The sequence below is a fragment of the Triticum aestivum genome, chromosome 1B, assembly GCF_018294505.1.
Source record: "Triticum aestivum cultivar Chinese Spring chromosome 1B, IWGSC CS RefSeq v2.1, whole genome shotgun sequence".
Classification (NCBI taxonomy): Eukaryota; Viridiplantae; Streptophyta; class Magnoliopsida; order Poales; family Poaceae; genus Triticum; species Triticum aestivum.
Window position 1 is genome coordinate 402,820,112 of NC_057795.1, and position 13,141 is coordinate 402,833,252.

Sequence of the window (13,141 nt, forward strand, 5' to 3'; positions counted from 1 at the left end):
CCGGCGTGACGGTTGTCGTCAGTGAGGCGCCCACGCGATCCGTAGATCGATCTTGTCTGCCTTGCCTTGTCCTCCAATATATCTTGTAGGTCTGGCGCACTTCCCCATGCCTTGTTATCTTTTGAGCGGCGCCGGGGTGCGGCTTGAGTGGAGGGCTGAGAGGTCTCTCTGTCGTGGCCACGAGGTGGCCGGTCGGCCGCATCCTGCGCTGGTGATGTAGGTTTGAGTGCTTCCTCCTCTAATCGGGGTAGCAACCTGCGTTTTGGGTAGCTCTTGGAGGGGCGTTCGAGTTCGTACTCTTCGGTCGCAAGGACTTCAGTCCATCTGTCAGCTAGTAAATCTTGATCAGCTCTAAGCTATTGCTGCTTTTTCTTGAGGCTACTTGCCGTGGCCATAGGCCTGCGTTTGAAACGCTCCTGTTCGATGGGGTCCTCAGGCACGACAAATTCGTCATCGCCGAGGCTTGCCTCGTCTTCGGAGGGAGGCATGTAATTATCGTCCTCTACCTCTTTGTCTACCGCTCTCCCATGAGGGCTGGCTTCTCCCTCCTCCTGTGCTAAATCCTGCTGGAGGGGGTTGTCCTCGGCACTTTCCGGGGTGTTATTGTCTCCCGTGCCGGAATCACTGTTCTTGCTGTGGCGGGATTTAGAGCGGCGCCGCTGATGCCGGTGCTTAGGCTGTTTCTTGGAGGGGTCATCCTCCGTTGTTCCATCGCCGTTGCCATCTTTTGGGATGTCCACCATGTAGATGTCGTATGACGAGGTGGCCTTCCAGTTCCCTGTAGGCGCTGGTTCTTGGTCGTCTCCTGCATCATCGTCCATACCGTTGATGTCTTCGGAGTCGAAGTCGAGCATGTCGGTTAAATCATCGACAGTGGCTATGAAGTGGGTGGTGGGTGGGCTTTGAATTTCTTCGTCATCCACATCCCAATCTTCCTGACCATAGTCTGGCCAGGCCTCTCCTGATAAAGAGAGAAACTTTAGTGAATTCAGGATGTCGCCAAAGGGCGAGTGCTGAAAGATGTCCGCGGCGGTGAACTCCATGACCGGCGCCCAATTGGGTTCGATTGGCAGGGGCGCGGAAGGTCCGAAGTCCGGAGAGGAGTCCGGTGCCTTGGAGTTACGAGCCTTGCAAAGGACAGGGATAGTATTCGGCTCCATCGCTGTAGGGACAGCAACCCCCGAGGCGGTGTCCAGCCACCCGTCGTTGGTCGGCCCAGTCGGCTCCGAGCTAAGGGTCAGAGCGGACACTTGTGCGGCCTCCAGGGCACTGTCCGGCGGCAGAGCTAGATCATGCCCATCGTGACAGTGCTGCGCGCTTGGCTGTGGCTCGAACTCGTCGAAGATCAAGTCTCCCCGGACGTCAGCCGTATAGTTCAAACTTCCAAATCTGACCTGATGGCCAGGGGCGTAGCTTTCAATCTGCTCCAGATGGCCAAGCGAATTGGCCCGCAGTGCAAAGCCGCCGAATACGAAGATCTGTCCGGGGAGAAAATTCCCACCTTGGACCGCATCGTTGTTGATGATCGGAGGAGCCATCGGGCCTAAATATGACGACACAGAGGAACTCTCAATGAAAGCACCAATGTCGGTGTCAAAACCGGCGGATCTCGGGTAGGGGGTCCCGAACTGTGCGTCTAGGCAGATGGTAACAGGAGACAAGGGACACGATGTTTTTACCCAGGTTCGGGCCCTCTCGATGGAGGTAAAACCCTACTCCTGCTTGATTAATATTGATGATATGGGTAGTACAAGAGTAGATCTACCACGAGATCAGAGAGGCTAAACCCTAGAAGCTAGCCTATGGTATGATTGTTGTTCGTCCTACGGACTAAAACCCTCCGGTTTATATAGGCACCGAAGAGGGTTAGGGTTACACAAAGTCGGTTACAATGGTAGGAGATCTACATATCCGTATCGCCAAGCTTGCCTTCCACGCCAAGGAAAGTCCCATCCGAACACAGGACGAAGTCTTCAATCTTGTATCTTCATAGTCCAGGAGTCCGGCCAAAGGTGATAGTTCGGCTATCCGGACACCCCCTAATCCAGGACTCCCTCAATCGGGTCCAATGAAAATATTTTGTGAGAATACCGGTGCAATTGCCTTGGCAATGGAATCCAGATTTCACATGAGAACCAAGCACATCAAGAGACGCTTCAATTCCATCCATCATCAAGTGTCGAAAGGGGACATAGAGATTTTCAAGATACACACGGATATGAATGTTGCAGACCCGTTGACTAAGCCTCTATCACGAGCAAAACATGATCAACACCAAAGCTCCATGGTTGCTAGAATCATTACTATGTAATCTAGATTACTGACTCTAGTGAAAGTGGGAGACTGAAGGAAATACGCCCTAGAGGCAATAATAAAGTTATTATTTATTTCCTTAATTCATGATAAATGTTTATTATTCATGCTAGAATTGTATTAACCAGAAACTTAGTACATGTGTGAATACATAGACAAAACCTATAGTCCCTACTATGCCTCTACTTGACTAGCTCATTAATCAAAGATGGTTATGTTTCCTAACCATAGACATGTGTTGTCATTTGATGAACGGGATCACATCATTAGGAGAATGATGTGATGGACATGACCCATCCGTTAGCTTAGCATTATGATCGTGTTAGTTTCATTGCTACTGCTTTCTTCATGACTTATACAAGTTCCTCAGACTATGAGATTATGCAACTCCCGAATACCGGAGGAACACTTTGTGTGCTACTAAATGTCACAACATAAAAGGGTGATTATAAAGGTGCTCTACAGGTGTCTCCGAAGGTGTTTGTTGGGTTGTCATAGATCGAGATTAGGATTTGTCACTCCATGTTTCGGAGAGGTATCTCTGGGCACTCTCGGTAATGCTCATCACTATAAGCCTTGCAAGCATTGTAACTAATGAGTTAGTTGTGGGATGAAGTATTACAGAACGAGTAAAGAGACTTGCCGGTAACAAGATTGAACTAGGTATTGAGATACCGACGATCGAATCTCAGGAAAGTAACATACCGATGACAAAGGGAACAACGTATGTTGTTATGCGGTTTGACTGATAAAGATCTTCATAGAATATGTAGGAACCAATATGAGCATCCAGGTTTCGCTATTGGTTATTGACCGGAGACGTGTCTCGTTCATGTCTACATAGTTCTCGAACCCGTAGGGTCTGCATGCTTAACGCTCGATGATGATCAGTATTATGAGTTTATGTGTTTTGATGTACCGATGGTAGTTTGGAGTCCCGGATGTGATCACGAACATGACAAGGAGTCTCGAATTGGTCGAGACATAAAGATTGATATATTGGACGACCATATTCAGACACCGGAAGTGTTCCAGTTGATTCTGGAGAAAACCGGAGTGCCAGAGGGGTTACCGAAACCCCCCGAGGAAGTATTGGGCCTTAGGGGAGAGAGAGGGCAGCAGCCCAGGAGGTGGCACCCCCCCCCAAGGGGAGTCCGAATTGGACTAGGCGAGGGGGGCGCACCCCCTCTTTCCCTCTCCCTCTCCCTCTCATTCCTTCCCCCTCCCCCCTCCTAGTTCGACTAGGAAAGGAGGAGTCCTACTCCTACTAGGAGGAGGACTCCTCCCTCCTTGGAGCGCCCCAAGGGCCGGCCGGCCTCCCCCTTGCTCCTTTATATACAGGGGCAGGGGGGCACCCTAGAACACACAAGTTGACATCGTTTAGCCGTGTGCGGTGTCCCCCTCCATAGTTACACACCTCGATCATATCGTCGTAGTGCTTAGGCGAAGCCCTGCGCCATTAACTTCATCATCACCGTCACCACGCCATCGTGCTGACGAAACTCTCCCTCGGCCTCAATTGGATCAAGAGTACGAGGGACGTCCCCGAGCTGAACGTGTACTGATCGCAGAGGTGCCGTACGTTCGGTGCTAAGATCGGTCGGATCGTGAAGGCGTACGACTAGATCAACCGCGTTGTCATAATGCTTCCGCTTTCGGTCTACGAGGGTACGTGGACACACTCTCCCCTCTCGTTGCTATGCATCACCATGATCTTGCGTGTGCATTGGAATTTTTTTGAAATTACTGTGTTCCCCAACAATAACTGCCGCAGAGCGCGTTAAATATGCCCCCACTTTCTCAAAAATAAGGGCATTGGTAGCGAACGACTTAACTGGAGTAGATCCGACCCGCTGCTAGGTTACTTGGAGGATATTACCTTTGAGATGGCGCAGCGGCTTAATGTGTGAATACACTGGAGATACCAAAGATCCATAGCATTTTAATCAGACATCTTTGAGCGACCAGGATGTCAATGATGTAGTCAAGTCACTGCTCCGGGAGCCCATGGACATTTGCCGCAAAGTGGGATTGAACCCTTTCTGTAAAATCAACCCATCTCTGGATGTAAGTATTTTACACCTTTCTTCATCTTGCGTGTTTACCTCTTGTATAGCATATTCCTTACCTTTCCTGCCTATATTTAAACAGGCCAACTCCACTTTTTGGAAGAAAAGACTGCCTGCCGCCGCCCCAACCAAGAAGCCTAAGACAAAGACTCGAGGTCCAGGACGTCTCAAGAAGCCATCCGCTGAAGAGCTGCTCAAACTTAATGATGAGTCATAGGTAGAACTTGACTCCCTTGGTCTTTTCTTTGTACAACTTATTAACGCTGACTCCTCTTAGGGAGAGGCAGAGACCAGCCGTGCAGATGCAACAGAGGTAATTACAATTTCCTCCGGCTCAGAACCTTTACCAAGAAAGAAAATTCGACGGGTCGTCTGGAAGGTGGAATTTTCTCATCCTCTTGCTCACTTGGATCCCAATTTTATTTCGAAGAAACAACAACATGAATTAAAACGACCGACCTGGAGTGACGGCTCTTAATATCTCATCTCCATCTTACCCAACACGCATGTTCCTCGCAAGCATTGACATGAGGTGCCACACGACCCAGACTCTCTTTATCCATTAACCGACCTCATACGTCAACCTCATAATCCTTCCAACTCAAATTATCATAAGACGCCTCCGTCATCCAGCGAATCTTTTGGGAGTGAGATGCCAACCTTTAAGATCGCCCAGGGGTAAATATTTTCATTTATTTACCAATAACTTGTAGTGATATACTCATAGACTTTGTATCTGTGTTTACTAAGGTGTTGCCAAACCAGGAAAAAGACAAAAACTGGGCGGTTTGATGACCCACAAGTATAGGGGATCAATTGTAGCTCTTTTCGATAAGTAAGAGTGTCGAACCCAACGAGGAGCAGAAGGAAATAACAAGTGGTTTTCAGCAAGGTAATGTCTGCAAGTGCTGAAATTGTAAGTAATAGAGTAGTTTGATAGCAAGATAATTTGTAACAAGCAAGTAACGATAATAGTAACAAAATTGCAACAAGGTAGCCCAATCCTTTTGAGGTAAAGGACAGGCCAAAATGGTCTCTTATAATAAGCAAAGCGTTCTTGAGGGTACACGGGGATTTCATCAAGTCACTTTCATCATGTTGGTTTGATTTGTGTTTGCTACTTTTATAATTTGATATGTGGGTAGATCGGTGCTTAGGTGATGTTCTTACTTGAACAAACCTCCTACTTATGATTAACCCCCTCGCAAGCATCCACAACTATGAGAAAAGTAGTAAGAATAAATTCTAACCATAGCATTAAACTTTTGGATCCAATCGGTCCCTTACAGAATAGCGCATAAACTAGAGTTTAAGCTTCTATCACTCTCACAACCCATCATCTAATAACTACTCCACAATGCATTCCCTTTGGACCAAATACGGTGAAGTGTCATGTAGTCGACGTTCACATGACACCACTAAGGGAATCACAACATACATACTATCAAAATATCAAACACATATCAAGTTCACATGATTACTTGCAACATGATTTCTCCCGTGACCTCAAGAACAAAAGTAACTACTCACAAGTGATAAACATGCTCAAGATCAGAGGGGTATTAAATAGCCTATTGGATCTGAACATATAATCTTCTACCAAATAAACCATATAGTAATCAACTACAAGATGTAATCAACACTACTAGTCACCCACAAGCACCAATCTATAGTTCCGGTACAAAGATTCAACACAAGAGATGAACTAGGGTTTGAGAGGAGATGGTGTTGTTGAAGATGTTGATAGAGATTGACCTCCCCAAGATGGGAGAGTCATTGGTGATGATGATGATGATGATTTCCCCCTCCGTGAGGGAAGTTTTCCCGGCGGAATCGCTCCGCTGGAGGGCAAAAGTGTCCTGCTCAAGTTCCACCTCGATACGGCCGCGCCCCGTCCCGAAAGTCCTTTCCTTATTTTTCTAGGTCAAAATGACTTATATACCAGAAGATGGGCACCGAAGGTGGGCCGAGGGGAGCACAACCCACTAGGGCGCGACTGGGCTCCCTGGTGTGCCCAGGTGGGTTGTGACCACCTAGTGGGCCCCCTCTTGTACTTATTGGCTTCAATATTCCTCAAATATCCATAAAAATCTCCGTAAAGTTTCAAATTGTTTGGAGTTGTGTAGAATAGGTGGCCTGATGTAGCTTTTCCAGGTCCAGATTTCCAGCTGCCGGAATTCTCCCTCTTTGTGTGTACCTTGCATATTATGAGAGAAAAGGCATTAGAATTACTCCAAAAAGCATTATTATGCATAAAAAACATCATAAATAACAGTAGGAAAACATGATGCAAAATGGACGTATCACGGGTCTTCAAAGGATCCCAAGGTTGTTGAAACAGAGAAACAGACAGCAGAAACTTCTGAGGCCCTCACTCAAGACCCATAAGAACTTATTAATGACCCGCCACCATCAATTGATGCCACTTTACTTGATCAAATGGACACTGAGCTTATCCCGACGGCTAGTCATGACCCGCTGAGCCCTAAGTCGCTGACTCCTCCAAAGCCAGCTAAAGAGATTCCTCTTGAAAAGGACTCTGGTGACGTGACCATCACTGGGATGGCTCATACAGCGCCAGGGGCTTCCACTGTACTAACCAACCATAGTACTAAGGAAGAATATCCTTCCTTGGACAAAGGCCAAGCGAAGCTGGATCTGGAAAGCTATGATGCCCTCAGTGCCAGTGACATCCACGCAGGTTATCTGAACCGCCTTCATACTAGCCATGTTCTGGAAGCCGGCTTAGTGAACCTTATGATGGAACGCTTTGAGGTATGTTGCTAACCCCTTTCCATATGCATTTATATAGCCGCCAAGTCTAGAGTATAGGAAAATAATGAGTATGCTGCAGACTTGTAATCAATTTGTAACCCTCAAGGATCGGCTTAGCTTTAACAAGATGAGCCAGGATTTTATAATCACTTAAGAAATTCAAATATGTAGTCCCCAAGGGCCAGCTTAACTTAATAAAGTGAGTTGAGACTTTTATAACCATTTAAAGAATCCAAACATGAAACCCCCAAGGGCCGGCTTAACTTAACAAAGTGAACTGGGTCATTAATAAATTAAAATGACCTATATTAGCCCCCAAGTGCCAAGTGTATTGCTTGCAATGTGCTTGGGACTTAACCAACCGTACCTCATCAAACTTGCTCCTTGCATTGTAATCATTGTTTATTTATTTCAGGCAGAATTGAGTATGAAGGAATCGCAAGTTGGCGATTTAAGAAGGCCTCATTAGACGAAATTAAGACTCTTAAAGCCGGTTTTGATGCTGAGAGAACAGTCTGGGAGGCTGACAAGGCTGCTCTAACAAAAAAGCCAAAGATGCTGAAGCTGCGCTTAAGCCGGTAACCGAAGAGTTATCCGGTTTAAAACAACACATCTCTCAAATGACAGACGCCATCTTCGCTAAGTGTAATGCTTTATTTAAATTCCGTAACCCGCCTGGCTTCTCATATAGATACATTGCTAACTCGCCTGGCGACTCTTGTATAACCTCTTAATAGGCCCCAGGAGTGCAAATCTTGGCCAAGAGATGTTATTGAAGCTGAAGGAGATTTACTCTCTAATAGAGTAGTTATACGGTGGCACTCTTGGTGGCCCTTTTGGCCTCCTTCCGAAGCTTCCAGAGTGTCTTGTGGTTCAAGAAAAATCGTCAAAAAGTTTCGTTTCATTTGGACTCCATTTTATATTGATTTTCTGTAAAGACAAAAACAAGGAAAAACAACAACTAGCACTGGGGACTAGGTTAATAGGTTAGTTCCAAAAAATGATATTAGCATATAAAACATACAAGATTGATAATATAATTGCATGGAACAATAATAAATTATAGATACGTTGGAGACGTATCAATCTGTAGTCCGGTCGGGGCTCCGCGGAGGGGGATTCGTCACTGTCATCATCAACCCTTCTCCGTCAACAATTCCATAATGTTAACCACAGGAGTGAGTAATTCATTCGTAGGTTTGCTGGACGGTGATGAATTTGGATGAGATTTGTCATGTAATCGAGTCAATTTGTTAGGGCTTGATCCCTAGTATCCACTATATTCTGAGATTAATGTTGCTATGACTTTGCTATGCTTAATGCTTGTCATTAGGGTCTGAGTGACATGATTTTAGATCTAAACCTTGTATGTTTTCATGAATATATTTGAATTCTTGGTCCTATATGCTAGTTATATGCACTTGTTATTGTTCTGATTCGTAGACCCCGAAGTGACAATAATTAGGATACTCTCTGGGGATGAATATAATTTGGGGAGTTCATGTATTCACCATGTGTTAATGCTTTGTTCTGGTTCTCTATGAAAAGGAGGCCTTAATATCCCTTAGTTTCCTTATGGCCCCGTTGCCAAGGGCAGGACAAAAGATGTCATGCAAGTTCTTATTATAAGCACTTATGACTATATATGAAATACATGCCTACATTACATTGATGAATTGGAGCTATTGTGCATCGCTCTAGGTTGTGACTGTTACATGATGAATGTCATCCAACGCAAATATCAATCGCTGATCAAAATCCTATGTTTGTCTCATATTGATCTTTGCCAAGTTACTACTGCCGCTGTTACAATCACTATAAATTGCTACTGTTGATGTTCCTCTTACTATTGCTTCTGTGCTACTAAACACTTTGAAGCGGAAATATAATTTCCCAGGTGTGCTTGAATTGACAACTCAACTACTAAGACTCATAAATATTCTTTGGCTCCCGTTGTCTCGAATCTATAAATCTGGGTGAAATACTACCCTCGAAGACTGTCACGATCCCCTATACTTTTGGGTTATCAGCAAGCCAGTTGGATACATGGTGGCTTGCCAGGCAAGCCAACCGAATACGGTTGGCTTGCCTGCAAGCTCTTCGGAGCAGGCGCCACCGTCATCGACATGCCGTCCTCGCTCGTCCAGGCTGGTCAACACCGTCTCCCGGCAAATCCTCCTCGAGTGATGGTGGCAATGCATCCGACAAGCGTAGAAATAAGCCATGTTCGCGGACGTTGACGCGGCGGCGGAGGAATTTAACTGTGGCACCGAGGATGACGTCGTGGTGCCACGACGACCAAGCCGGCACGTCCGTGCCCGTCGCCAACATCGAGGAAAAGTAGAACATAGAAGGATGCCATAGCTTAGGTCCCACGAAGGCCAGCGCCACCGCATCGCTGGGTTGCACAAACGATGACTTTCCTGCTTCGCGGGGCATAGGCCACGGCGACCGTCTTCTCCGCCCCTAAAACCAACCTTGATCCGTGCTTCGCGGCAGGGAGGCTACTCTTCCCCTCCCGCTGAAGCATATCCCTCCAGGGATCACAACGGTCCAATGAGCCGGCTGCTGAACAAAGGGAAGACATGTCATGGTAATGAAGATCCGCCGTGGCCGGCTATAGCTAGTTTATCCTATTCCGGTATAGTTTAGTTAAAATATATCTGAAATGTAAATGTTTCCATCCGGTTTGTGTGAAAACCATCCGTTTGCATGTAATTCGGTCAGTTAGTTCAAATCCCGTTTTAGATGCATGTGTTGGCTCCCGCATTAGTGTTCGCGGACAGATACATTATTTAGGTTCCGGGTCGATGTTGAGGATGGTCTAATAAATACCTACGTGTGTAATACCAGCGAGTGTAGTACGGCACAGAATACATGTATGGCAGGAAGTATGGCAACAATCCGGTCGTACACAGCACGCCGAGACCCAGATCGGGCGGCCCCCAGGCGCGCAGGAGCTAGCTAATTGAAGCCATGCCCGTTGCGGCGGCCCGGAACCAACTAGCAACTGCCGTGGCCGTTCCCAGAGCGTTCGGGGCCACCACCTGTCGCGCATTTGGATTTCCGTGGCCCCTTTCGGTTTCTCCTCCTCGCCTCGTCGTACCTATTTAATGCCACCTTCGTTCCAAAAAAACCTTATTCAATACCATCTCCCAGTCAAGTAAGGGGAGAGAAGCAGAGGAGCAGCAGCCAATAGCCGCCCACGGAGATAGCCAGAGCCAGAGAGCAAGGCTGGAATTCGAGAGATCGGAGGGAGGAGGATGATGGAGCGGCAGGACGAGGCGTGGTGCTCGTGCTCGCCGAGGCAGTGCAGGATTTGCCACGAGGAGGAAAGGGACGACGGCTGCGTAACCGCAACCGCAACCGCAACCGCCATGGAGTCTCCCTGCGGATGCTCTGGCTCCCTCAAGGTATATGTCGTGTATACATGGATTGTTATCATTTTGGCTGTTGTTCTGCCCAATTCCTTGGGTGTTTCCTTCTCCCGATCGGTGCCGTTTCTTGATGGTTTGATCTGCGTGTTCATGTCGTGTTCTGCAGTATGCTCACAGGGGGTGCGTGCAGAGATGGTGCGACGAGAAGGGGAGCACCGTCTGCGAGATTTGCCTCCAGGTAACTCGGCCTTCTCTCCTTCCGTTGCATCTCCTTGAAAAAATCTCGCTGGAATCCTCGCGTGTCCAGTTATTTCGCTTGATCATCATTTCCTACCGTTTTATCCATGGGAATTTCCCTTTTTTGAAAAACTTCTATTCCAATCTTCGCGTGTCCCTGTATTCATTCTACCTGATCATCATTTTCTACTGTTTTATCCATGAGAATTTCCCCTTTTTACTTAAAAAATACAGTATATAGCAAAAAAAAAAAAATAGGACTAGGCTATGGGATGATGAACCAACTCTGTTCGCCCTTTTCCACGATTTCCGGAATTGAGACCCGTGTGAGTGAGTGCTTCACAGCTCGGGTAGGACTCCAGTAAAGAGTACTAGATGTTTTAGCATACCGAGCAGTACAATTTTCATAGATAGAGCTCTCTGAAAGCTTGTATCCTTGCTTTTGTTTAACATGTTTTTTGCTGTCAGAATTACGAGCCTGGATACACCGCTGCTCCCAAGAAAACTCAAGTTGCTCATGTCGCAGTCACCATCAGGTGCCGCCCCTCCCCACTCACTCTCCCTCTCCCTCTCTCTCTCTCTCTTGGTAACTGGGACCGGTGCTGGTACGCGCAAAGAGGCTATAGAACGTAGTGAACGCTGAATAGTAAAATCTTAGTCCTAATTCATGTCTAGTGACATGCAACTGTCATCAACCATTTGGAATGCCCAACAGAACATTCGGATCCTGTCCTGGTTGCCGGGGTTTACAATAGCCAGTATACAAAAATCCAAATTATTCAGGTAACCAAACAAGAACCCCAGTTATACAGCAGCTGTCCGCCTCACTCTACGCGGCATGGCATCTTGTTTCTTTAGGACGGGGGAAAGCAAAGAACAAATCATCATTGACAGAGCCGCCGACTGGTACGTGGATTCGGTCTAGCTGTTTCGCCAGCCAAGTTGTATCAAGTACCAACCACCTTGTCCTGATTATTCTCCCCATGAGATGGCAGATAATATGCCCTCCATTTCACATCTGTACAGCCGTGTCCTGCACTCCTGCAGCACCATGCCATTGCAGCCTTGCAAAACTGCAAACGAGTCAGCCCGTCTCTTGGTTCGTACTACTGCAGAGATACTGTAGTACCATCTGTTCAACAATGCAATGAGAATACGAGATGGCATGAATGGTCCAGAGGGTCAAATGTTGAATCCTGTCATCACCATCACACACACGTTAACCTGTTGTTCGTGGTGCAGAGGGAGCCTGGAGGTCCCAAGGCAGGATTATGAGGCACCGGAGCATGCCCCGTTGATCGGGCTCGACGCGGCGGCGGGCGACCCGGCCTACGCTGAGTGCGCGAGTGCCGCCGGCAGAAGTGCTGCCTGGTGCCGGTCGGTGACGGTGACGGTACATCCCTGACCGAGACTTTGAACCACATTGCTATGTTCAGAACTTCAGATGCGAATGGTGTTGAACTCTGACAGAATTCTGCTTGTCCGTGCAGTTCACTGTTGTGTTGCTGCTGAGGCATCTCATTGCCCTGGTGACCGTCGGCGCCGCGAATCAATACGCCTTCAGCCTGCTGACGGTGAGTTCTATCCATGATTCTTCCCTCGGATAAATAAACAAATAAAGGTGATCCATGATTGTTTGACATGTGTTCCTTTGCTTTGAAGATATGCTTGCTGAGGGCGAGTGGGATCTTGCTGCCGTTCTACGTCCTCATGCGGCTTATCTCCGCGGTGCAGCACGGCCAGATGCAGTACCGGCTGCAGATGCTCCAGGTGTGTTGCGTCGTCTGAGTTTTAGACGCTGGTTGCAGGGGAGGTTCCAGTGAGCAAGTTCTTAACACCTGTTTCTTGCTGCAGGAGCAAAGAAGGAACGCATCAAGAATGCAACACAGGGTGCCTGGTCAGGGACAACGGCAGCATGTGATTCTTGTTGTGTGAGGAGAACAGTGAAGTGGATGTTGTCCTCTGGAATAGTCTTAAATGTATTATTATTGATGTTGATCAAGGAGCAATTAGGAAAAAAGAAAAGAGAAAGTTCATAAGCTTTCCGGTGTGTATGTGCACATACATTTCTTTCAGTGATGAATGAAATCAACAACCCCAAATCCAGCTTTTCTTTTACCAGGACTGTGCAACCCTCGGCTCTTGATAATCTCAAAATATACAAGCTGCGAAGATGGACTTTCTCGGGGTCCAAATAAAGCTTACACCAGCAAACAAGTACTTCCTCCATCCGGAATTAGTCATCCAGAATTATTTGACACTCAAACTGATTTATTTAGCAAGTAGTTATGAACTCCAACTTTCCGCCTTATTCATATGATGTCATATGATACCATGGATAAGAGTATCTACAGTCGGACGCTTCAAACC

The 13,141-nt window shown here is 47.1% G+C and overlaps 1 protein-coding gene across 1 annotated transcript; it reads left to right on the plus strand.

Moving 5' to 3' along the window:
• The first annotated feature begins 10,225 nt into the window (after positions 1–10,225).
• On the plus strand, positions 10,226–12,859 carry LOC123091788 (uncharacterized). Its single transcript, XM_044513400.1, has 7 exons — positions 10,226–10,570; positions 10,701–10,772; positions 11,240–11,307; positions 12,014–12,164; positions 12,262–12,345; positions 12,434–12,541; positions 12,626–12,859. The coding sequence occupies exons 1-7, from the start codon at positions 10,421–10,423 to the stop codon at positions 12,704–12,706; spliced, it is 714 nt and encodes a 237-aa protein (XP_044369335.1). The 5' UTR covers positions 10,226–10,420; the 3' UTR covers positions 12,707–12,859.
• Positions 12,860–13,141: the final 282 nt, after the last annotated feature.

Bases quoted from the DNA above. Each gene is read 5' to 3' on its own strand.
- LOC123091788 (XM_044513400.1), top strand. From the start codon at position 10,421: ATGATGGAGCGGCAGGACGAGGCGTGGTGCTCGTGCTCGCCGAGGCAG. The intron at 12,165-12,261 runs GTACATCCCTGA...TTGTCCGTGCAG, and splicing joins GCCGGTCGGTGACGGTGACG to TTCACTGTTGTGTTGCTGCT. The intron at 12,346-12,433 runs GTGAGTTCTATC...TTTGCTTTGAAG, and splicing joins ACGCCTTCAGCCTGCTGACG to ATATGCTTGCTGAGGGCGAG.